The sequence below is a fragment of the Rhinolophus sinicus genome, linkage group LG01 (assembly GCF_036562045.2).
Source record: "Rhinolophus sinicus isolate RSC01 linkage group LG01, ASM3656204v1, whole genome shotgun sequence".
Classification (NCBI taxonomy): Eukaryota; Metazoa; Chordata; class Mammalia; order Chiroptera; family Rhinolophidae; genus Rhinolophus; species Rhinolophus sinicus.
Window position 1 is genome coordinate 144,781,926 of NC_133751.1, and position 26,174 is coordinate 144,808,099.

At 37.1% G+C, this 26,174-nt stretch overlaps 1 protein-coding gene across 4 annotated transcripts in view; it reads left to right on the plus strand.

Annotated features, from left to right (window-relative positions):
• Window positions 1-26,174, plus strand: part of GPD2 (glycerol-3-phosphate dehydrogenase 2) — a 128,997-nt gene that overhangs the window by 26,188 nt on the left and 76,635 nt on the right. For all 4 annotated transcript variants that reach the window (XM_019727175.2, XM_019727174.2, XM_074336576.1 and 1 more), the window contains exons 2-3: window positions 5,700-5,809; window positions 23,786-23,957. In XM_019727175.2, coding sequence (XP_019582734.1) covers window positions 5,708-5,809; window positions 23,786-23,957 — 274 coding nt within the window. In that variant the 5' untranslated portion in view covers window positions 5,700-5,707. The remainder of the gene's footprint in view (window positions 1-5,699; window positions 5,810-23,785; window positions 23,958-26,174) is intronic.

Below are 26,174 nucleotides of genomic sequence, written 5' to 3' on the forward strand. Positions count from 1 at the left end.
ACCATCATCCCACCTCCATTCTAGCTACTCTCCTTTCCTTTGGCTACGTGTGTGTGTGTGTGTATTTAAGAGATTTTATTGGGGAAGGGGAACAGGACTTTATTGGGGAACAGTGTGTACCTCCAGGACTTTTTCCAAGTCAAGTTGTTGTCCTTTCAATCTTAGTCGTGGAGGGCGCAGCTCAACTTCAGGTCCAGTTGCTGTTGAGAAGTCAAATCAGCAACCTTGTGGTTGAGAGTCCACTGGCCCATGTGGGAATCGAACCGGCAGCCTTTGGCATTAGAGCACGGAGCTCCAACCACCTGAGCCACCCAGCCGGCCCTCTCTTTTGGCTATAATTTAAATTAATTTTCTTCCAGCTTTGTTGAGATGTAATTGACTTACAACATTGTATTAGTTTAAGTTGTAACCGTAATGATTTTATGGATATATAAATACACACACACACACACACACACATAATTATCACAATAAGTTTAGTTAATATCCATCACCTCACATAAAATATTTTTTTCTCATGATGAGAACTTTTAATATTTCTTCCCTTAACAATTTCCAAATATACAATCACTGAGTTGTACTGCAGTTACTAGGCTATATATTGTATCCCCAGAACTTATTTATCTTATAACTGGAAGTTTGTACCTTTTGACTACCTTTACCCATTTTCCTCACCTTCCATCCCCTGCCTCTGTTAACACTGATCTGTTCTTAGTTTCCATGAATTGGTTTTTTTTAGATTATAAGTATAAGTGAGATAATACAGTATTTGTCTTTCCATATCTGGCTTATTTCACTTAGCAAATGCCCTCATGGTCCATCCATGTTGTTGAAAATGGCATGGTTTCCTTCTTATTTTACGGTTGAATGATATTTACATATAATATATATATATATATATACACACACAAACACACACACATTTAAATATGTGTATATATATACACATATTTATATATGTGTGTATATATAAATACACATATTTATATATGTGTGTGTGTATATATATATATATATATATATATATATATATACACACACATAAATAATATTTTCTTTATTCATTCCTCTGTCGATGGACACTTGGGTTGTTTCCATGTCTTGGCTATTGTATATAATGCTACAATGATCATGGGGGTGCAGATAGCTTTTTGAGATAGTGATTTTGTTTCCTTTGGATATATACCCAGAAGTGGGATTGCTGGTAGTTTTTTTTTTAATTACTTGAGGAACCTCCATACTGTTTCCATAGTGGTTGTATCAATTCATATTGCTACCAACAATGCACAAGGATTCCCTTTTCTTCATGTCCTAGATAATACTTGTTATCTCTTGTTTTTGTGTGTGAGGTGATATCTCATTGTAGTTTTGATTTGCATTTCCTTGATGGTGAGTGATGCCAAGAAGCTTTTCATGTACCTGTTGGCCATTTGTTTGTCTTTTTTGGAATAATGCTATTCAGTCCCTCTGCCCATTTTTCAATTGGATTGTTTGTTTGATTTTTGTTATTGAGTTGTGTGAGTTCTTTATGTATTTTGGATATTAATTCATTATCAGATACTGACTTGCAAATATTTTATCCCATTTAATAGGTTGCTTTTTCATTTTGGTGTTTTCCTTTTCTGTGCAGAAGCTTTTTAGTTTGATGCAGTCCCACTTGTTTATTTTTGCTTTTGTTGCCTTTGCTTTTTATGTGAAATACAAAACATTAACACCAAGACCAATGTCAAGGAGCTTGTCTTCTATGTTTTCTTCTAGGAGTTTTATGGTTTCAGATCATACATTTAATTCTTTCATCCATTTTGAGTTAATTTTTGTGTATAAGATAATGGTCCAGTTTCAATCTTTAGCATGTATCTGTCCAGTTTTCCTATCACCATTTATTGAAGAGACTGTCCTTTCCCCATTGTACATTCTTGTCTTCTTTATCAAAAATTAATTGACCATATGTTTGTGGATTTATTTCTGAGCTCTCTTCTGTTTCATTATCTGTATGTATGTTTTTATACTAATACCATACTGTTTTGATGAGTATAGCTTTATAATATAGTGTGCAATCAGGAATTGTGATGTGTCCAGCTTTGTTCTTCTTTCTCAAGGTTGCTTTGGCTATTGAGGGTCTTTTGTCTATTAGAGTATTAATAACAATATAGCACAATAAAACAGAGTAACAAGACAGACTTTGATATTTAATCCTCCAAATTGATTGTAATGACCTTGAGGGCAGCTGATAAACTCACAGATATATTTAGTTGAATACCTTTTTATTTAGGGTTTTGTTTAGTTGGGCTGGTGTTCTCCTCCCAAGAATTAGAGGGCTGGAATTGGTCTGTGCAAATGCAGGAGTCACTCCTGACTTAATGTGTTTGTGATTTAATTCATAAGCTATTAAACATAAATATCAGGCTATGATAATTAAGCTCATTTTATTTTTGGATGATTTTTCTACCTCCAGTTTTCTTACACTTTTAGTTGCAAAAGGTGAAGATTCATTGATGTTTTTGTTCCCCTTCTTGGCTAAATTACTGGCTGCAGCTTTTACTTAGAAGGAAACAATCTTTTCTTCTTGTAATCATTATGGAAACTTTTCTCCTTGTAATGTAATGTAAATGGATACAAGTAGTCCACAGCATATGGTTTGTGTCTGGTTTTAAATTTCTTTCAATTTTAAAACAGTTCTTACATTATCTGGCAGAAGGTTACTGGTAGATATTTTACCAGAAACTTCTTCACTGCCTTAGCCAAACTCTAATGCCAAGGGACTGTACACTCTGGGTGAGTGCTGGACAATAGGGCCTTCTTTTGGGAATATGAGCAAAATATGGTGTGGCTCTTGGGGAGAAGTTGCCTTTTGAGAAGAAAGGCACTGCAGAACTCCCCAGTGCTGAAGAGCATAGACTATGTTGTGATTTTGTCACTTACTAGGGAGTGACCTTGGGCAAATCCCCTACTACATGAAATTAGGATGTTGTGAGGTTAATATGAGCTGATGTATATAAAGAATTAAAAACATTGTACCTATTACTTAGCAAAGACTCAATAAATAACAATTGTCAGTATAAAATTAGTAGTAATAATAATGATAATGATAATCTTAAAAGAGCCAGGTGACATTGACTGATTCTGTGCTTTGTTTTTGAATTCCTGTAACAGTGATTTGTTCATGACAACCAGCCAAATGACCTTATAGATGAATTTGATCACAATAGAAATAATGATCCCTTAAGCATAGGTTATTTTATTAAATTACTGAAAAGATAAACTCTTTATTGATTATAGTCAATATTATCGCTAACTTTGCAAAATAATATAGTAATGCAGTTTTTCATTAGCATTTGTGGCTCATTGAGAAAAACCTATGAAAATATCCCCTTAGCAAGTTTCTGTTTCAGACAAATGAAACTGAAGCAATATAATAAGGTGAGCAAGGAATACAGTCACCTAGACAATTGGAAAAACTAGTTCCAAACTCCACTACTGTGACATTGTCGTTGACCGTTGTATCACATCACTCAATTGGCTGTGTTGATGTTTGCTATCCTTTGTGAGGTCATCAATGCATTATCAACAAGACAGAAACAATGATAGTAAGCTAAGGTCAGTCAGCCACGAAACACATCCAAGGGACCAGCAGGCTGCTGTCTATATGGGGAGGGCACATGTGCAATTTAGGTAAATAGCACTAGGTCTCTATTTTCTTTCTTTTTTTTTTTTTTAATTAAATTTATTGGGGTGACAATTGTTAGTAAAATTACATAGATTTCAGGTGTACAATTCTGTATTACATCATCTATAAATCCCATTGTGTGTTCATCACCCAGAGTCAGTTCTCCTTCCATCACCATATATTCGATCCCCCTTACCCTCATCTCCCACCCCCCACCCCCCGCCCCCATTACCCTCTGGCAACCACTAAACTATTGTCTGTGTCTATGAGTTTCTGTTCTGTTCCTAATTGTCAGAGGAACTCAGTTAGTCTGGAGATCACATGCTGTCTCTGGGCTGCTTGGGTTTCTATTGTGCACTAGGTACCCCTGCGAACATTACAATGGTTTTTTACTATCAGAGCAACCTTGGACATTAGTCTTTGTTGAGGGTTGACTGAATGATGAGTGGAGGTCCCTAACCAGCGTATACCAACTGTTTTGTGTAACTTGGGAGAATGGGGATGGTTGACATAGAGAAGGGAGAGTGAAGAAGAGACCTCCAGCAGCAGAGACTATATGCACGTGAAATATTTTCTGGTGAGAATCTTAATAATCAAAATGAGTCGTAGAATTTAGAAGTTTGTCAGAAGGATCTCAGAGTAAAAATAAAATTTTAAGAAATGCCAACTTTTATTTTAGTATATAATTTATAGTATTCTAAAATGAATTTTCTGTAGAATCAGTTACCAACTGCACTGAAATTCTTTGATTTAGGATAGTTATGCTAATAGATTCGATCCATCCAATATGGACCCAAATATTTTAACTGTATTGTAATTTACATTGCGATACTATATATTCTTTACTATCCTAGGTTAAAACTGACTTCATATTAAAGACTTTCTTGAGTCATTAGATAGCTGTAGAGTATAAGGTGTGTTGTCAAGACAGGTCAGACAGGAAAATAGGGTAGTGGCTTCCCCGAAAGATGTGGGTGTGCCAATTACTACTGAGAATGAAAGGTGGGTGATAAGTCAGAATTTTTTTTTAGATAATTACACAGTGTTAATCTTTTTTTGTTTAGCAGAATATAAGCTGGTAAGAGGCTGTTTGGTGGAATTTTAATTTTTGTACTTTTTGTTTGTTTGTTTCTGAAAAAGTTAAAGAATATTTAAGTCCTCAAAAAATATCTAAAAATTCCACACATCTAATAGTAGAAATATACTTTTTTTTAAAGATGAGAAGAAAGATAGTCAAGAGCTGACACAAGGCAAGACTTTATTTAGGAATGTGCAGGAGCACAAAACAGTGCCTGATCTGGAGGGTTTTCCCTTGAAATTGTGGTGTCATGCAACTCTATCTGGAGGATAACTTTTTTTTTTTCTTTTTAAGTTCCCTTAATGAAAGGAATTATAGCAGTGTTGAACTGTCGCTTTGTGAAAGGATCAAGGCAAGGTTTCCTTTGACCTTTTATCTGTAAAGTGTCGACTCTTTTAGGGATAGAAATGTAAGCGTGTGGGCTTTGGGCTCTGGTAAGAACTTCATTAGGAAGGGGAAAACTCAGGAAGGGAGTTGTACCACAATTTGAATTAAACACTTGCCAAAGAACCTGAAGCCGGCATGAGCTGCATTGTCATGTTGAGTGACAGAAGACGTCTACCAGTTCTCCGGGTGGAGGGGATTAGCAGTTGAACAAATCTGCAAAGACAGCATGCAGTTTTGTCAGATAGGCAATGGCATTTCTTTTCACAGCTCTCTTGACTTTATACTGTTTAAATATCCTCAGTTGTCCCTTAATTTGCTTTTCTTTCTTCAATTCCTCTTGGAAGGTAACTTTTATATAGTCAGTTACATATCTAGATTTTTGTGTGTGTCTTGTTTTTCGATTGTGATATCCAAATTGGCATGTTTGTAACTTCCTTATTTTGTGTTCTTTTCTAGTTTAACATAGTTTTCATAACCTACAGTCTTTTTTAAATTATTGGAACGGTTATGCAATAAAAATCCCAATTAACTTTTTTGTTTCCGTTTTTTTTTTTCTTTTCTTTGTAGGCTAAGACATGGCATTTAAAAAGGCAGTGAAAGGGACTATTCTTGCTGGAGGAGGTGCACTTGCAACTGTTCTAGGCCTCTCTCAGTTCGCTCATTACAGAAGGAAGCAAGTAAGTAATGGTACATGTGTTGATTATAATATGAAACTGAAATCTGTTAAAGAACTGTGTATGGGGTGTGTGTATTCTAATGCTTTTATTTAGAAATTAGTGTCTAGGCTGGACCTGAAAGACACTAATTTAGAATATTGCCTTAGTGATCCTTGAGAACTGTGTGTATCTCATTTTTTAAAAGTAAGCTCCTTTATCAGAAAGCATTATATAATTTAGCCTCTGTTTTGGCTCTTTGGTTTGAAAAGACTGCTTCATTTCCGAGTGCCAGGGTTTGTTCATTTAGACTTTTCTTGTCTAATTCATCCAAATGTCTGGACACCTTTTATGTTCCTGCCAAAAGTTTGTCTTATTAGAAGGCAGGCAGCTGAGAAAGGAAATGGAAAAGAAAGGGCCTATGTAAAAGGCCTGACTTTGAATCTTGGTTTTATTTCTTAAAGGTTTAGTTACTTATGTAGTGTTGCTTTGTATTTGGTAAAATTTTTAAGGGGGAAAGCCATGAAAATGAGATTGGTATGAAGTTTCCAAATAATTTAAAATATTCAGTTTATTTTTTCTCCTTTACACTACAACTGTGCCTTCCCATAGTTCAAATTAATGTCAGGAAATAACTTTGGTGAATAAGGTTTTGTTCTTTTCAGGCTTGAAATGCTGGTAGCCACCTCAGGTTAGTATTAGTCCTCTATGTCTTTAGGGCATTTTGTGATACCAGCTGGGTGGTGGTGCATTCCCCATGAAAAGATGGAGGTGAAGGAATTTGGGAAGCTGTTTGTCGCTGGGCTATCTATGAACTACTAATTTTCTACATTTTTGTGAAAACCTTTAAGCCATGGTTGTCTTGCACTGGTTGTTTTGGTTTCTTTGTGCTACAAGGCAGTGGAGCCAGCCACTTGCTTGGAGTCCTGAATGGGAAATACCACTTTAAAAACACATGCTAGGAAGAATCAATTTGCTGACTTACAGTTTTTTGTTTTGTTTTGTTTCAAGTAGCTCATTTTCAGTAGCTCTTCCTCCGGAAGATGGACGATATTGAACAGGTTGTGACTGTCTTTCATTCTTAACTGTGAGCACATTATCCTTAGTGTTTCCTCAGATATGTACGCGTATGTTGTGGGTCTTACTAATTGACTAACTTGTTATTGAAACTCATCCTTACCCATTGATCATGCTTGATATACTCTTTCTTTTAAAATGTTGCATGGATTCCTTAAAAGTGAATGTGAAAAGACGTTACTTCTGTTGAGGCTATTTCAGAGTGCAGTTCTGTTTGGGACTTGGGCCTTAATGGATTAGATTACTCCTTCCATCTTTGACCAGTGCTATCTGAAACGATACTGGAAAATGCCAAAGGTCACAACATCTAGTATGAAGAGTTGTTGCTAAATTTGTACATGGTTTATGACTGTTAACCACAGTAAGCATGTTCTACCTCAGAGTTTATAACTTAACTTTGTACCTGGGTAATACTGGCTTTTTTTCCTTTTCTCTTTAATCTCAAAGAATAGAATAAATAGAATAAATGGTTAATACTGCCTCCAGTCAATCCAGTTAGGGACAAATTTTACTTAGTAAAACCAAGGCAAACAGGGTCTGATTTCTGGGTCATTGTGTCATTATTTTCCTTCCAGTGTTAGATATCCTGACCACCATAATAACCAAAATGAAACAGATACCAGCAGTTTGAGTCGTTTATAATTTTAAGCTGACAAGTGTTTTTGAGAAAAATCACCATAGGCATATTCAATCACTGAATTGCGTAAGATATACCTCTAAGTGTGTATATTCTTTTGTGGTGATTCCTGTCCCTTTAAGCCACTGCCATGATCATGTTTTGGGTAACAGTTTGAGATATAGCCATCGGGATTGGGGAAAAAAGAGAGGGGGGCATGGTGAGGATTAGGGGGAGGAAACCAACTCTTTTGAGCCATTGACATAAAAGGACCACAGGCCTCAGCTGTCCTCTCTCAGAAAAAAATCTGCCAATCAGAACCATTCGGGTGTGTGTGTGTGTGTGTGTGTGTGTAGGGGGGGGAGCATTTTCCTGACTTCTGTAGTGAAGAAAAATCTGCTCCTTGACACCCATTATTTGGCTACATTTTGTAGAAGTGTGGCCTTAAATGTGACTAGTCATGCTCCATATTTTCACATAGCAATGCTTAAAGTACTGGCTTGTATTTTTATATTTTTTCATTTTCTAAGGTGATTCCAACTGATGAACTCGCCTCCTTTAAGAAGAAATTGGTGTTGAAAGCCCAAGATGCTGATATACACGAAAGCCGTCTCTGCATTTTAAGTTCAGGCACATTTTGCTGGTGTTCCCATACCCGCAGCTCCGTCTCCCCTGGCCCCTAGCTTTTGCTCATTTGATATTCACAGTACAAAGCTTCCTTCCGAAAACACAGTTAAGGGTTGTATTCTAAATACAAATGGGTTGATTTTAAAAGTTGATCAATTGTTAGGGTGGCCAGTTAGCTCAGTTGGTTAGAGCGTGGTACTAATAACACCAAGGTTGCTAGTTCCATCCCTGCATGGGCCACTGTGCGCTGCACCTTCCTTTACCAAAAAAAAAAGAAAAAAAAAGTTGATCAATTGTTAAAGCATGTTTGGTGATGGGATAGTGCTGTAAGTGTTTAGGTGCCAGATCATCTCACAAAAACCTTTAAAATAAGTTCTATAGTTAAATTAGCTTGCATTTGCTAGGAAAAGGATGGAAGGAAAACTATTATGGAAGGAAAACTATTATGTACACTCTTCTGATTAATGATACATAAAACACAAGGAAATTGAATAAGATGTGGTTCACTTACCTTTTACCCAGTTGCTTGAATAGGTAAGGAAAGAGAGACATTTGTGGAAATGCTGGCCTTTCTGGGGGCAGGTTGAGGGTCAAAGGTGATAGCAGTGAGTTTTTTGTCTCACTTTACATGTGGCTTTTCTTCATACAAGCATATTATTAACATTTATATTATGTTTTCAATGGTGAATAGCAGCCACTGTTGACCAAGTGAAGTCTGTGTGTGTGTGTGTGTGTGTGTGTGTGTGTGTGCAGACACACACACACACAAAACGGGGGTGCCAAAGAATGTATACAAGTGGACACTTTGGTCAACGTTGCTCAAGCAGTAGTTTGCCGTAATCACAAGTGTCTAGACGCTGATGGTAACCACGTTGAGCACCTCTTGTAATTGCAGAAGTCAAGTGTGACTTATATTCACCTTTTGTTCTCGGTATATATTGAGTACTGCAATTTTAATACAGTTTTCCTTTCTTAAAATGTGTATACATTGAGATAAAGTCAGATTTAGAAGGGATGGAGATCATGGTCTAAGGAGAGATTATTATTATTAGTAGTAGTAGTAGTAGTATTTTCTTTAGGAGCTAGGCAACGTAAATCTTCAATTCCAGTGAGGAAGAAGATGGGGAAAGGAGAGGGCTGTTCGTTAACTTTTGATGGTGTCCACTGGCAGGGAAGGAGGTTTGTGGCCACAGTGTAGCCTCATTCCAGGTCCCCCTCAGTTACACATGTAGGGCTGTTTTGAGTGGTCTTGGAGAGGCTTCCTGTTCATTTCATTTCCCCTCTTTTATTTCTTCAACCACAAGTAGGTGACTAAGTTTCCACAAAGGCTTCTTGATTTTTCCTCTCCCCAAGCCTGCCATATGCTAAGGAAGTGGAGGGTGAGCAGTGAGTTATACATATCCTAGCAGGGATGTAGCTAGGGTCCCACCAGGGATGTAGCAAGAAAACACCTCTGCAATGGTGTGCAGATTCAAGAGCAAGGTATTTGACACTTCCTATCTAGTATAGGTCTGTTTAATATTAAACTTTTATTGGGAAGGGACTTAGAAGACATCCAGTCTTCCTCTTAGGACAGGATGATCTTCTGGTGATTCCCTAATACCTAGAGAAAGGAAAGTGTCACTTCATGGAGACGCTCCTTTTCTAATTCCAAGCTGGTAGGAAAATGGAGTAGATGAAGAGGGGAGTTTAAATTAGGAGAGAGGGCCTTGGTTATTTTAAGCCAGTAAAATGTAGTGAGAGGCAGAAGCAGAGAGAGTAGGCTGCATTGAGGGTTCCTCAGGTGGGTGGAAAGAATGGGGGTGGACGGGGAGAGAATGGAAGCAAAACTAGGGTGAGAGTGCAGACTTCACTGAGTGCTACCTCAGGCTTTTGTCTTTTCAGAATAGATCAAGGGCATTTTTTGAAACATTTATTTCATACCTTCTAGGTCCTAACTGGAAACGTTGGTGTGATAGTGTGGGTTTCTTTTTAACCCTAGTGGTATGGTTGATGTAACAAAGATCTATTTAGGTCTGAGGGTAGGCCCTCTCACGTAACATGCTAGGTTTGTTCCTTCCGTTACCCACTGTGAAGGTGTAGTGGGCTTTGTGAACCAACTTTGAATGGAGCCTCAGAACCACTCAGAGCTCACTCAAAGCCTGGATGTGAAAATCTTTTTTTCTTTTTCTTTTGCACCACACATAGGCAGAGAATGGGCTTCAGAGTATGGAACTTAAGGTGTGTTTTCAGTGTGAGGAGAGGTATTATTAGAATCAAGGAATTGAGACATTCTCATTGATGTTTTATTCCTGAGCTACATACCAGAAAGGACCTGAGCATGATCTTTGGAGCAGTCTTTACAGGCTGCCTGCATCCAACACATAGCTCTACTTCTTAAGAGCTAAATGACGGTGGACAAATTTCTTACATTCTCTGAGCTTCATTCCCTCCACCCTCGTCTGTAAAATGGGGAGAAGAGTGGTACAGTAAGTCCTTACTTAACGACTTTCATAGGCTCTGTGACTGTAAGCAAAATGGCGTATAAGGAAACTAATTTTATCATAAACTAATTAATATAAACAAGAGTTAAATTCCTATGGATAGATAGGTCTTGAGAATATCATACTAAGCAAAATAAGTCAGCTGGAAAAGGACAACAACCATGTAATTTCACTCATATATAAAACAGAAAGCAACAATCGAAGAAACAAAACAAACTCATAGACAGACAACAGTGTGTGAGTTACCAGAGGAGAAACGGGGTAAGGGAGGATGAAGAGGGTAAAGGGGTCAAATATATGGTGACAGGAGACCAGATGTTGGGTGATGAGCATGCAGTGCAGTATACAGATGATGTATTATAGAATTGTATGCTTGAAACGTACATAGTCTTATTAATCAATGTCACCCTAATAAATTAAAAGAGTTAAGTTCTGTGGCATCTCGTCAACATTATTACAAAATGACGTAGTGGAGGGCCCCCTGTACTTCCCTCATAGGATTATTGAAGAGCAGTAAAGCCTGGAAGAGTTCTTGGAACATAGTAAGCTTACAAAAGTATTAGCTATTATTAGATTCCTAGTGATATGAATATATAGTGTAGTTAGCAAGAAAGTTGCTCTTGTCACTGGAGATTCTTGTGTTCAGGGACACCTTGTTAAGACTTTGAGGTTAGTAGCAAATGGTATGTCCTTTATCTAAACTTGTGGGAGAATGGCTAGAAAACAGCTATACAAACACCCTTCTGTTTTCTCTTCTCCTTACTTCCTGTTCTGAAGATGAGCTAATAACAAGGTGGACAACTCCAGTTATTGACTTCAATTCTTTTGCTGTTGTAAGTAATAAATCTCTTGAAGTTCCCCCTGTTTCTTTTCTTTTTCTATTTAGGCTTATATGAGTTATGGCAGACTTGATTTATATAGTTGACATGTTCCTAAAAAGTTATTTGCTATAGTCTTTGATTAATTAATTAACATATAGTACACTGGTATTTATTGGAATCTATAGTGAAATATTTTTTAAAACTACTTAAAAAAGCTCTAACTTTTTTTGGAAAATTAGAATTTTTATATATCATTTCAGCTTGAAGTAGAATGCAATTAAACTTACTTTTTCTCAAAGTCAATGATGTAGTAATAGTTGTTAATGACAGGATCTTTGTGTTTTGCAAAATAGTCTCTCACTTTGTGAGACAGCGATTCACTACACTTTGAGGGCTTACTAAATTCACTTTGCTTTATGTATTAATTAATATAGTTCACTTTGTGGGAACATGAAAAAAATGATAGTGGTGATGTGTAGGTGAGTTGAATTAAGCTAAACTTATATTATCTTTGTTGTTAACATCAAAACTGATGAAGAAAAATACTTATGCTAATGAGGCAACTTGATGCATAATTGAAATCCATAGGAATTTTGAGAACATTGTTTTAGTTTCAGTCTCTCCCTCTCAATACATTATTTGTATTAGAATCTAATAAGCCAGGGCCTTTTGATTGGTAGTACCAATGACTCGAAATTAAAAAGATTGACAAAGCAACAAAAAACAGAACGATCATATCAGTCAAAGTAAGATCTACTTTGGGGTTTATTTTAATGGATACCCAGATGAAAAGATATTTTACTTTCTGAATGTGTTTTGATGCTACTAACAGCAAAGGTAGTATAAGTTTAGCTTTTATACAAATGTGGCCAGGTTTTGGTGAGCTTACTATTGTGCACAGGTTATGAAAATTTTTAGAATTGTAGTTTCTTCATAAGGTGAAGACAATGTTACTTTACTCCCAATTTTTCCCCCCCTTAATTGCTTAGCAGTAACTAAGTCAGTTTATAGAAGCCAGTGATCATAGTACCTGGCATGTAGCAGGTCGTTAATATCTATTGTACTTCTTTCTCTTCCTGTGAGACAGGACATGAAAATTTAAAATAGACCTAGCCTGTTAGATATAATAAGGTATAACAGATTTTTTTAAATAGCTGAGCTTTTTGGTTGACATAATGTTGCTTTTATTAACATCTGGACAGAGAAACTGGTAGATGTTAGAGAAACTTGAAGTTCGGATGAATATCGATTGAAGAGAAACCAAAATCATAAGCACAACACCAAATGCTGGCCAGGAGGTGGAGCAACAGGGACTTTCATTCATTGCTGACGGGAATGCAATGGTACAACTACTTTGGAAGACAGTGTGGAGGTTTCTTACAAAACGAAACATACTCTTACCATATGATCTGGTAATCACGCTCATTAATATTTTTTACCCAAAGGAGCTGAAAATTTATGTCCACACAAAAACCTTCACACAGATGTTTATAGCAGCTTTCTTCATAATTGCCAAAACTGGTAAGCAATCAAACAGTCCTTCAGTTGGTGAATGGATAAGTACTGTGTTTCCCCGAAAACGAGATCTAGCCGGGCAATCAGCTCTAATGTGTCTTTTAGAGCAAAAATTAATATAAGACCCAGTCTTATTTTACTATAATATAAGGCCGGGTCAATATAATATAATATAATTAATATAATATAATGTAAAATACCGGGTCTTATATTAATTTTTGCTCCAAAAGACACATTAGAGCTGATTATCTGGCTAGGTCTTGTTTTTGGGGAAACATGGTAAACTATGGCACATCCAGACAATGGAATATTATTCAGCATTAAAAGACATAGTTATCCAGCTGTGAAAAGGCATGGAGGAAACTTAAATGCATATTACTGAGTGAAAGAAGCCTATATAAAAAGTCTGTATCCTGTAGGATTATAACTATATGGCATTCTAGAAAAGGCAAAACTATGGAGACAGTGAAAAGATCAGTGGTTGCCATGGGTTTGTGGGGGGAAATGAATAGGTGGAACACAGAGGATTTTTAGGGCAATGAAGCTACTGTGTATGATATCTTAATGATGAATATGTGTTATTAGTATATTTGTCTAAAACCATGGAATGTACAGCACCAAGAGTGAACCTTTAAGTAAACGATCGACTTCGGGTGATTATGTGTCAGTGTCGGTTCATCCTCGGTGAAAAATGTGCCATTCTGGTGAGTGATGTTGATAGTGGGGGAGGCTGTGCAGGTTTGAGGGCAAGAGTTATATGGGACATTTCTGGATTTTTCTCTCAATTTTGTTGCAAACCTAAAACTGATCTAAAAAAAATGCAGCCTTTAAAACATTAAAAAATATATACATAAAATCCTAAGCATAGCATCTAGGACATGAAGTCAATTAAGAAAATGTAAATGATAAAAATACCACCTAAGCATCACTCTTCAGTAGTATCTTTGATTGAATATAACTATATATATTTTTAACACATTTAATAATATCTTTAAGAATGTAACCTGGTTCCTAAGCTAAAGCGTAAAGTGGGTTGAAATTAGTATAACTCTTCCTGAGCAGTGATGTAGCTGAAATGATCACGTGACACATTTGCTTTATGCTTAGCAGATTGCTTTTAACTTCATGAGTCAATTCAGGCTACCAGACTTGTTTATTCTCTCTGAGTAAATAAGCTTCCATCTCCAGAGGCATTTTTCATAGGTTCATAAACAGCCTTTCTCTTAAAAAAAAAATCTTACAAAGTGCTGTAACAGCACCTGTTCTTAAATAGTCTCCATTTTTGTTGATTTTAACGTTTAGGCGGAAACTATATTGTTAGCTACCATATGAAGAATGTGTATGTAGGAGGAGAAGGGACTAGTGGTTGAGTAATAGGGTTCTTGGTTCCACCTGCCTGCTTATAGAGCCATGAGCATCAGCATTCTGTGAAATACAAAGGTAGAAATATCTGCGCACCATGGTTTGGTGGGGCTTGCATGTGATGATCTGTCCTTTTGGAGCTTTATCTCTATGGGTTTATTTTTCCATAAATGATAGGGCCCCACCTATTAGAGAAAGGTTCTGAACCGTGTATGAAATACATACAAAGTAGGCGTCTTGTTCTTTGGTTGTAGTGCTAAACATGTCTCTTATTTGTGCATTAAGGGAGTAAGCTACTCGGTGTAATAAACAACTCCCAAACCTCGTGGCTTATCACAATGAAGGTTTATTTCTTGCTCACATTACAGTTCAATGTGGATAAGTTGGGGACTTGTTTCTTGCAATTATTCAGGAACCTATATCCCTTTATTCTAGTGGCTCTGCCACATTATAGGGTTTTTTGATCCACTGGCTTATTTCTAGCCAACTGTAAGGGAGGCAAGGCATTGTGATCCAGTAGGGATCTCCAGAAGTCTCAAGAGAAAAAGTTTTGTTAAGCATCCAGCTCTTACATCTGTGTCCTGACTTTAGTTTCTAATGTAGTTGACAAATGAGCTATATTTCTTTTGATGAGAGTTTTATTGTAAGTTTATGCCAAAGACTCTTATTCATTTGCTTCTCTTGTCTAGAAACCTTTGTGTAGATTCCTGGAAGAACTGTTTTTCTCCTAGAAACACAACTAAATATGTTCAGGCTGTCTGATAGCTAAAGCTTGATGAAGATTCAGAATACACTGTCTTTTCGATAAGGCCAGTTGAAACTATTCTTAACTACTCTATATGGTTAACTGTTTCTTCAGAGGCATGTTTCATTAAAGCACTAAAATTATGCAGACAGAGCTGGAAATGTTCTTTGAAGAGCATCCTATCATCTTCCTTATAATTTTGGTTTTTATTTAACACTTAGCTCCCAAAGTGGGGCCATGGCAATATCTTTGAGTTCTAACTCACATCAGGCCTTCGAGGAGCTTGTGATGCTATTTTACTGCTGGCATACAAAATCAGCGAGGTTAACTGTACTGCTATAGGTCACACAGTGAGTCAACGGCTGAGCTATGATTAGCGTTGACAGCTGGTGAGCTTCTAGGCTGTTGCTAACTGAGCAACATTGACATTCATTTTGATTTGACTTTGCATTTCATTTTCAACTATTTATTCATTTTAAGGCCTCCTTAAGAAACTTGTTGTGGGACTGAGGAAACTTTCTCTAAGTGCTTTGGGGAGAGTCCTTTAGCTTCCCTCTCCCCATCTTCCTGCTTAGTGGTTAAATTGTGTTATGCTAGTTAGAGTTTCTCTAGGTAAAGTTTTGCAAATTAAGAAAATAGATGCTTTAGATAAGTTAGGCAGTGTTAATTTTACTTGCCTTAGTTTGCCCTTTGTGATTTTTCAACAAAGAAGATCTGAGATCTAGTTAAACGCTTGTGAATACAAAGAAAAGTTATAAATATATATATATATATCAAATATCAAATAGATATTTGATAAAATAATGCACAGAGAAATGGAAAGTGTGCGTCACAAATTTGAGCCTAAAATAATGTAGCCCAGGGCCATCTGGATTGCAAAGCTTGGAAGTGGTCATTTGGCTCATTGGGTCAATATTTTATTCACCTGAGAGGAATGGGGGACGAGTGAACCTTCTTTTAGTTCTGTAGCCATTTCCAAATGTATGCATTAGGGAGGTGTCTAAGGAAAAGTGCTGTGTTATGGAACCCTGGGCGTCACCTTGACTGTCCAATGTGGCGAGCTACAGTTAGGCAGGTTCCCTAGGACTTCTGATTACACTGCTGCCATCAACAACTCCCTGCATTGCTGGTACCAGGAGGCTGGTGGATCCCTGGGCCCAGGTAACCCACACATAAAAGGCAAAGATGACAGCAGAGCTGAGGACACGTGATTTGGAGTCAACCTGGGGATCAAATTCTGATTCTCTCAGTTATTTGCCCGAGGAATAACAAAACTCAGTTTCTTCAGTGGTCAAAAGATGCCTCCCATCTGTGGTAATTGTGAGACCTACAGGAGCTAACATGTTAGCGTGTGTGGTCCAGCAGAGGCCAGGTAGGTGATAGTTCTGCATCTTCTTCCCTCTCTGCCCTCCCTGATCTCAGGCTTCCTCTCCAGATTCTCTACTGCTCAGCACACTATTGGAATTGAAAAGCAATATCAAATTTAGACCCTTCCAAACACATATTCTATGTTTTTAAACTATGTATCTGAAAACCGATAAAACATCCCTGAAACCGCCGATCATATAGCCTAGTATGATTTGAATTTCTTTGAAGATTTACACAGAGCCAAAGTTTTCCCTATTTTTCAGCTATAAAAAGTTTTATAATGATAATTATGATTGCCATTAAAAGAGTTTCTCTGTGATTTCTCAAACGAATCCCAGCCACTTAAAGGCTGGATAGCACCCTCGAGGTGAACTAGAGATCCATTCTCAGCCACTCCAAAAGGAAGGACTCTTTGTTTTCTCTTGTCTGGTCCCCAGTAGAGGCAACAGTCTACCCATTTGCATCTCTTCCTGCAGAGTAATCATGAACCCCTCACTGAGTATGTTTATGTTGCGAAATGTTGCTTTCTGTCATGTAAGTATAAGAAAAACCATCACTGTTTAGAATCACAAAGTGATTCAGGAGGTGAAGGCCATTAAAACATCTTAAGATTCACTGTAAAGGATGCTTGTTGCATTTTTCTTCCAGGAATATACAAACATAGTCTATTTCAGTGAGAACAAAACATGAAGCAATTTCCCCTAAATCTAACGGTTCCATTATCAATTGATTGAATCATATAATATGGGAGAGAATGAGAATGATAGTTGCAGTCTGAAGTGATTTGCATGAAACCCTACTTTCTACTCCAATTATTACTCTACATGATTACAGGACAACGTGGTTGTTAATTGCCTGTGGTCTTTAAATATGCACTTCTTTCAGAAATAGACACTAATTATTAGATCTTGTTTTCGGTCTCACCCGAAGTTGCAAATGTCTAGGTTTTTTTCTTTTTTTTCTTTTAATTTGCAAGTCTAATGGTGCAGAGACATAGTAAAACTGATCTCATTCTGAATCCTGTTCTGTTCTCTGGATGTAAACTCTCAAAGATTATGAACTTGGCGTTCAATTCTATGTCGGTGTTCAGTGTGCCGCTCTCTTGACAAAAGCTGTATGTTTGCAATCAGAATGCTGGAGGAATTTTATCTTTTTAAAACATAGATGAAAATTTGCTCACAAGTTAATTAAAAAATTCTACTTCCCCATAGCCCATCATAATTAAATATAATCAGAAAAAACACGTTAAAATAATATTAAGTGTCAGATATTCTCCTTGTTCTATCAAAATAAGAATTTTTTATTGGGGAGCTGTGGTTAGAACTGTGCTAGGCAAAAGCAGTTTGCTTTGTGTCTTGCGCTCTCCTTTCTTCTGGCATCAATGGCTGAATTAGGAAATAGATCCTGAATCCCGTAGTGCCTGGCTTGTCCTGTCCCCTCCTCAAGCCAGAGTTGGGAAACTTCTGCCTACAGGGGCCAGACTGGTAAAAGGAAGTGTGATGCCAGTGAGTGGTGATCCTGGCCTACCTAACAAGAGCGCACGAGCCCTGCCTCCGGGGAGCACGGCTGTTCAGTTTCAGCAGATTTATCTCAGTTGAAATTCCTAATAGTTATCTGAAGTATAGCAGTTTTAAAACATTGAATGGATAGCTCCTGTTCTTAAGAAAGTAGTGTGCTGACCAGTTCGCTAGTAGGTCTGCTGGTTTTAGCACAGGCTATTCCTACTCCTTTTCCTGGTATTGTCACCCAGCTAATGCCTATTAGTCTTTTTTGACCTGATTTAGCTATCGTTTTTAGGAAACCTTTCAAGTTTGGTTTGGGGGTGCTTCCTGTCGCTCTTTGTAGCCTCTTCTCTATCTTAAATCCAGCTAGTAGGCAATAGTATAATTTCCTCTTTATTTTTATTTTTTGTTTTGTCCTCCAGTGTGTAGAATCCTTGAGGGCCCCTAGTACATACTGATTGGATGAGTAAGTGATCGTGGGTTAGGTGTCTTCTCAGGACAAACACATATTTTGGTCTCTCAAGTGATTTAGGGCATCTTGCCTTTCCAAGCCTCCTACCAGAATCTCTGGATCAATCCTTTAATGGAGCCTATGTCCCAAATTCCTGTTTAATCAAATGGCCTTAGAAAGAAAGAGGGTGAGAATAGGGCAGTTCTGGGAAGATTTGAAGCACAAAGGTCTCTTTCCTTAGAGCATGCTGTTACTTACCACTACTGTTTTATTCCTGCTGCTTTTCTCTTCTTTATTTCCCTTCAGTCAACATATTCTAGGGAAGGTAGAGTGCAGATGTGTTTTTGTGACTCGAAGCCATATGAGTCTTTCTCTTGTCATAATTAGAAGTAGGGCCTTGGGCTATGTTTACTGCCTCTAAAATAAACTTGGTGCTTAGCTTCTCAGTTGCAACACTTTCCAGCTTTTATGAAAAAAATAAACAAAAATAAAATGTTATTTTAAATGTAGTGTCAGGAATTAAATAAATTGCTCTCAATAGTGCCATATATTTCAAGAAAAATTGTTTTGAAAGGACTGTTCTGCAGAACCTCCACAGCAAAACCATACCAAGAAAAAAAACTTTCTGCATTTGGCAACCAGTGATATCTCATCCTATTATAACTATTTAGTCCGTTTCTTATTTTTTCCCCTCAAATTATATGTTGTCAGTATGGTATAGCAATGTAAAAGTCTCTGTTGCCAGGCTGTGTAGGTTTAATTCCCAGCGCTACCATATACCATAATCAGGGTCCAATTACTTATCTTCTGTGTCTCAGTTACTTCTATAAAATGGAGTTCTTTTTTTTCTTCCCCTTTCTTCGACCCTCCCCCGCCCACTCTGGTTTAAGCTGTTGTTTCTCAGTCTAGTTGTGTAGGACACAGCTCCCTGGCCCATGCTGGTGTTAGGAACCTTGCACCCCCCCCCACCGCTCCCACCCGCTGAGGCAGTCCATCGCCAGTCGTGGGCCCCTCATGGCAGCACACGGTAGCCCACGGCAGTAAAATGGAGTTCTTAACAGTACATAACTCATAGAGTTATTGTAAGGATTAAATGAGTAGAAAAGAGGAAAACCTTTATAATAGTGCCTGGCACCTAAGGCTGTATACATATTTACTTATTATTTTTTTTAAGTCAAGTTTATTGATGTATAATCTGGGGTATAATTTACATGTCATAAAATTTACTCTTTATACTATATCAGTTCTGTGAGTTTTAATAAGTATATACTGTCATGTAATTACCACCACAATCAAGATATAGATCATTTCTATCATCCTCAAAAGTTCTATTATAGTCAGTTTTCTCCTCTCCCACCCCCTAAATCCTGACAATTAGTGATCTGTTTTCTGATCCTATACATTTGTTTTTACAGAACATCATATAAATGAAATCATGCCATATGTAGACTTCTGAGTGTACCTTCTTTCACTTGGCACAGGGATTGGCAAACTTTTCTGTAAAGGGCCAAGGTATTACGTACATGTTTTAGTTTTGCAGGCCATGCATTCTCTGTTGCAACTCCTCATTCTGTTGCAGTCATAGACTGTACATGAGTGATTGGGTGTGACTGTGTTTGAATAAAACTTTGTTTATTAAGACAGGTGGCAGCCAGATTCGGGTGGAAAACCATAATTTGCCAAGCCATGACTTAGCATAATGCATTTGAAATTCATTCATGTTGTTGCATCTGTCCGTAGTTTGTTCTTTTTTATTGTCTGTTATTACTCCATTGCATAGATATCTGACAAGTTTGTTTAGTCATTCACCAGTTAAAGGCTATTTGAGATCTTCCTAATTTTTGGCAATTATAAATAAAGCTGCCATAAACTTGTGCCTAAAAGTTTTGTATTAACACAGGTTTTCATTTCTCTTGAGTAATTACCTGGTGGGTGGGGGAGAGGGGGCATTGCTCGGTTGTATGCTTCATGTATATTTCACTTTATAAGAAACACCCCAACTGTTTTCCAAAATAGCTGTATCACTTTGTATTTCCACCAGCAATGTGTTAAATCCTCACCAGCACTTGGTATTGTCTATTCTAAAAGACTGTGAAGAATCTTGGAAACTAGAGTAAAGGCACTTACCTTTAACCTAAATTAAATTGGAAGCTCTTGAGGATATTACACATGGGAGTAACATTACTTGGGTTTTAAAACGATTACTCCAGCTGCAGTGTAGCGAATGACTTGGAAGGCAGCATGGTAAATGTGTGAAGACCTGGAGGAGAATATCACATTAGCGTAGGGAAAAGGGAAGATACATTGATTTCAAAGGTGGCAGTGAAGATGAGGTGACTAGATGTGAGAAGTTTTTGGGAGGTGGAGTTGATAGAACTCAGTGATTGATTAGATATGGGACTTGAGTGAGTGGCACTAGTCAGATGTACAATGGTACCTTTACTGAGATGGGGAACACTGACAGGGAAAAATGTTTGATGAGATAAAGTCATCAGTTCAATTTTGAGATGTATGTGAGACATCCAAATGGAGGTGCAAGTAGTTAATTTGATATCTGGGTTCTGGAGTAGGACAACAAAATTGGAATTAGTGTGTCATAAAAGATCCCTGACAATATGAAGGTAGAAGAGATTCTTGAGAGAGAGAGAATTTTTAGTGATCTGAAAAGAGTTACTAGGACAGACCCAAGAGGAACCTCAGTGTTTAATGTTGGGCAGTAGAGAGACATCCAGAAGAAACTAGGAGAGAGTGATTAAAAGAGGGGAGTATGGGGGGGTGAGGGGGAGAGAGAAAGAGAGAGAGAGAGAGAGAGAGAAAGATACCTTAATTCAGAAGGTTGTTTCCCAGATGCCAAAGTGAGTAGACAGTTGTGTGTGTGCTGAGATGATAAGTAAAATGAGAGATGGAAAGTGCTCACTGGATTTAGCAGCACAGTGGGCCATTAGCCTGTTTTGGTGGTGGTGGTGATGGTGTGTGTAACGTGATGTGAAAATCCACATTACAGTGAGTCGAGGTGTGTGTTGAGGAGAGAGTAGGAGGTAAGGCAGTAGGCAAAGCAAGAGTATACAGGTCTCTCAGGAATTTTTAGGGTGGTTGTTAGAAACATATATGGGGTGTTTTTTTTGTGTGTTTATTTTTATTTTTTTAAGACAAGACAGGTTATAGCACGCTGCTGAGAAGGATGAGGCAGGGGTTTAAGACAAGAGGAACAGTAGTCAGTGGAATGAGATGCCCACAAGGCAGGAGAGATGTCCGTCAAATCTAGCATTCTTGCTGAAAAACAAATTCAGTTGAGTTTAATATTCATAGTTATGACCTGTTAGCAGAGTAGAATATGAGGCTTTTAGTATTACCAAGTTCTAATGAAGTATATCATTATATAGTCCTTAAATTTATTTTTCAAGTATTTCTAGAAAACTTACCAAACAGAAAATGTCAGCAAAATTCTTTTGATGTGTGAAAACGCTCTGGCAGTTTAGTCACTTGTCAGTCTCATGTCCAAGTCCTGCCCATCTGGCATGGCCCAATTGATATCCTCAAATAAAAGACTCTCCCTCCCTCATCTGAATGGTCATAGACTGGTGCTTTTTTCTCTATTTTGGCATTTGTTCTTTTTACATACTTGTTATGTATATAAATACTGTATATCTGTGTGTGTATATATATATATTTTCTTCTCATTAAATGATGGAAGGCATAGACTGTGACTGAAAGATGTTATGTTCACCACAGAACCTAGCAGTTACATTTATGTAGTTTGTTATATTAAATGTATGTAAATGTGAACACAGGGAAATGATTATTAGCAGGAGGAGTTATAGAAAGGAAAATAAGATTTTTGTGGCTTAGCATCCAAATTAATAGCCTAAAAAATTATGTATGTGATTACAACCCTTTTGTTTTTATGATAGTAAAATAAGTTTTGAAAGTTCCCTTTTATGTGCTATGAAGGAATCAAATTCAACAACAACAACGATAACTCTTTGATGATACTTTATAGGTGACCAACTACTTTCATATTTCATTCTGACTGAGGACAACTCAGAGACGTAGAGATAGAAATATCACAGGGGCTTTGTCCCATCTTACAAAGGAAGAAACCAAGGCTCAGAGAGATAATGTGTTAAAAGTCACATTATGGTAACTAAGAGTGCTAGGACCTGCACTTAGGACCCTCTGACTCGAATGCAGGTTTCTTTCAGTGTTGTCTGTGGCTTCTGGGTTTATTTTTATAGCAATCCAATTGGCCAGATTATAATTAAATTCAACTGTAAGCAGCAATTTGGTTTACTTTATTTAAAGGAATAAAAAAATCACTTATTAGAACAATTTCTTGGTCAGAGTTAAAATCACCTTTTTCTTGCACAAGCTTTAGCTCTGTTGTTCAGAGCTTCATACGGGCCCCTGTGGCAGAATGGGAAAAACACTGCCATTATGGCTTCTGCTGATGCTGTGATTTAAAGAAAAGAAAAACATATCTGTGGATACTGAACTCTTAGAGCAGTGTTGGTCAGCCCTGTTCAATATTGTGAATGAACCTAGTTTTGGAATAAAACAGATACTTATCTATTTTTCTAGGCTTTTGACTCTGACTTCTGGCAACTCCTTTTTTGTTTTTGTTTTTAAAGACCAGCGTCATTTTGAATTTAGGATAATAAGTTAGGGTCTAATGAAAGAACTAGAAATAGGGAAAGTCATTATTCTTTAGGGGGACTATGGTGGGCTTGAATTATTGTTAAAGCGTTCCAAAATCGAAATCCTATATATTTAATATGTAACATCTGTAATTTTTCTATTAAAGTATTTAATGGGTAAGCCTCTGACTAAAATCTTTGAAAAATATCATTCCCATTGGCCTTAGATGATTATTTAAACTGGATAATAACTTCTGTTAAACAGATTCTTTTTAATTGTACTGACTTAAACTTGTAGATCTCCAAACTCTAAAAAATATTTTTATCAGGGGAGTTAAGGAATGAAGAACACATACTTTTAAGAAATTGCAGAAAGTCATAAAGTGCTTTTTCCTCCTCCTTTCAACACTTTTAAATGTTACTTGAATGAATTGCTGCTACTGGATAAAACATTTCCTTATGTTCTCTATAATTTGTCTTAGACAAGGTATTTGGGAATTGCTGTACAGTGTGGGAAATAATTAAACTTGTCTGTATATGAAACCAAAACCAGCAATTGAGATATTGAATCTGAAACCAATTGTTCCATGGCAATAGTTGTGCTTCATGAAAAACAAAAAGCAACAGATTTTAAAGACTTTTTCCCCCGAGGCAGTTGGTCCTGTAACTCCGTGTGGACTGTGGGCTATGGCCTAGCTTTGGTATCTCTTCCTTACAAATCTCTTCTTTTATCATATTGTACATTTGGTTAAATCAGCAGTCCAGATGAACAACTGAAAATGATCTGCTTTTACATCAGATGAGCCTGGCCTATGTGGAAGCAGCAGAGTACGTTTCAGAACCTGTCAACAGGGAGCCTCCTTCCAGAGAAGCTCAGCTACTGACTTTGCAAAACACATCTGAATTCGATGTCCTTGTCATCGGAGGAGGAGCAACAGGATGTGGCTGTGCACTAGATGCTGTCACCAGAGGTGAGTCCTGATGTGCATGGATGTAACACAGGTAAAGAAAGGTTTCATCTTTCCTCCCCTGTATAAACACACAGTAGGCACCCTATAGTGAAGTCACATTTCTGCTGTATTTACTAATTTTCCATCCTTTGTGAAGCACCTTTATATTTTTTAAATATAGGCACTTGCACAATTTTAAAATTAAATATAACTTTTTTTACACTTGAATTTATTTAAAAAGAAAACTTTATATACTTGTGAATTCACTGATTTAATGTTCTGGTTAATTTTCTTTTTTAAATACATAGCAAAATAAATTTAACTAGATGAAATAAAAATATTTGTATATGACCTGAAATCACATTGGGGTCAGCGAAGAGTAGAAAAGATTTATTAAAGTGAATTATTCTATTAAAATATTTCTTTTTGTTCCTGTTTTCCTAAAATCATTTCTTCCAGTGAAACACGGACTATAGTTTGGGAAACTCTAGTTTATGTGAATATGTAGACTGTTGGTAACCTATACTTCTGTCGCAGTCAGCATTAGCAAAGACAGGATGAACAATTCTTTAAAAATGGAAACATGGAAAGCAATTTTAGTATGGAACACCAATGCTCTTAGATATGATATATTTAATAAAATAATTTTTATCCCCTGTGGTTATTAGTGTAAGTTTGGAGTCAAGGAAATCTGAGTACATATCCTGGCTCAGCTGCTTTATCTGATGTATATACCGAGGGTGCCAAAAAAATATATACAAGTGGACACTTTGGTCAACGTTGCTCAAGCAGTAGTTCGCCATAATCAGAAGTATCTGGATGCTGATGGTAACCACTTCAAGCCCTTCTTGTATTATACTTGCAGAAGTTAAACGTGACTTGTATTAATCTTTTGTTATCAATATATATTGAGTATTACAATTTTAATACAGTTTTCCTTTCTGAAAATGTGTATACATTTTTTTGGCACCCTGTGTATGTATGTGTACACATGCATGCACACATATGGGCAAATTAATTTCTCTAACATTTTTCATCTTTCAAACGAAGAAAAAAATACCTTCTGTTAATGATTAAATGTGTAATTATGAAGAGGACTTAAAATAAAGCTTGTCACACAAAGTAGAAGCTCAATAAATTATAGACAGTATTGTAGCGGTTGTTACTAACATGAAGACAAAAGACTGAGAATCCGTTGTCCTGGAGAAATAGTCCAGGACCATCCTTAGATGTATTGACTGGGACAGAGTCCTACTGCAAGGAACTTTCACTCTGGATATTTTAGTTGCAATCTAAGGCTCAATATTCACTACAGTTTTATACTCAATGGTAATAATTTATTACATGGAATAATTTTTCTCAGATTAAGCTACTTCTGCAGCCACCCTAGATTTAATTACCTTACATATCTAGTACAATTTACTCTTACAGAAATGAAATAAATTTAAGGACATGTAGGCACACACAAACAAAAGAATGCCCTGGATTTACTATGATTGCACAGGACCCATACCTAAGTTTTGTTCCATGTAGACTTCATGACTAGGTAGGTCCTTTTTGTCACTTCTAAATAATGATGAATTCAAAATACAGGCACTGGAATCTATTCTGTTGCCAGGCAGACTCCAGCTTTGATGTAACTCAACTCTCTCCTCTGGAGGTCTCGAGAAGAGAATGGACATCCCAACATAATGGGAGGCCTTGTTTGGGACTACCCCAGGTTCTGGGAATACCCCAGGTTCTGGGAATACCCCAGGAGTTAGAATTTACCAGGTAATAATTTTCTGTGTTAAAGAGGATAATTTCCCCAGTAGGATTCAGAAAAATATATTTCTTGATGTCTCCAATTATGTTCATGCTATGTACTGAAATATATAGCAATTCTTTTTATTTCCATTTTACAAATGTTCATTTAGTGCCTGTTGTATGCATGGCAGTATGCAAGGTACTACATGAAAATACAAAGATGAGTAGTGATAGAGTTACGCCTTTAGGGTGCTCACAGCTCTTTACTACTTGTTGCATAGACTGAATTACATTACAGAGACTACATGCCTTTCCAAAGGGTTGGGGGCGTTATGGATGTATAAAGGTGACGGTAGTCATATTTGGTCAGGAGACAGAAAGCTGCTACCTAGCATAGGTAGAATTTTATTAGGCAAACATTGCTGGCTGAAAGTGTTCCAATCTGAGAGAACGTGCAGGAAGAAAAGCATGGAGTCAGTGCACGTGGGGGAA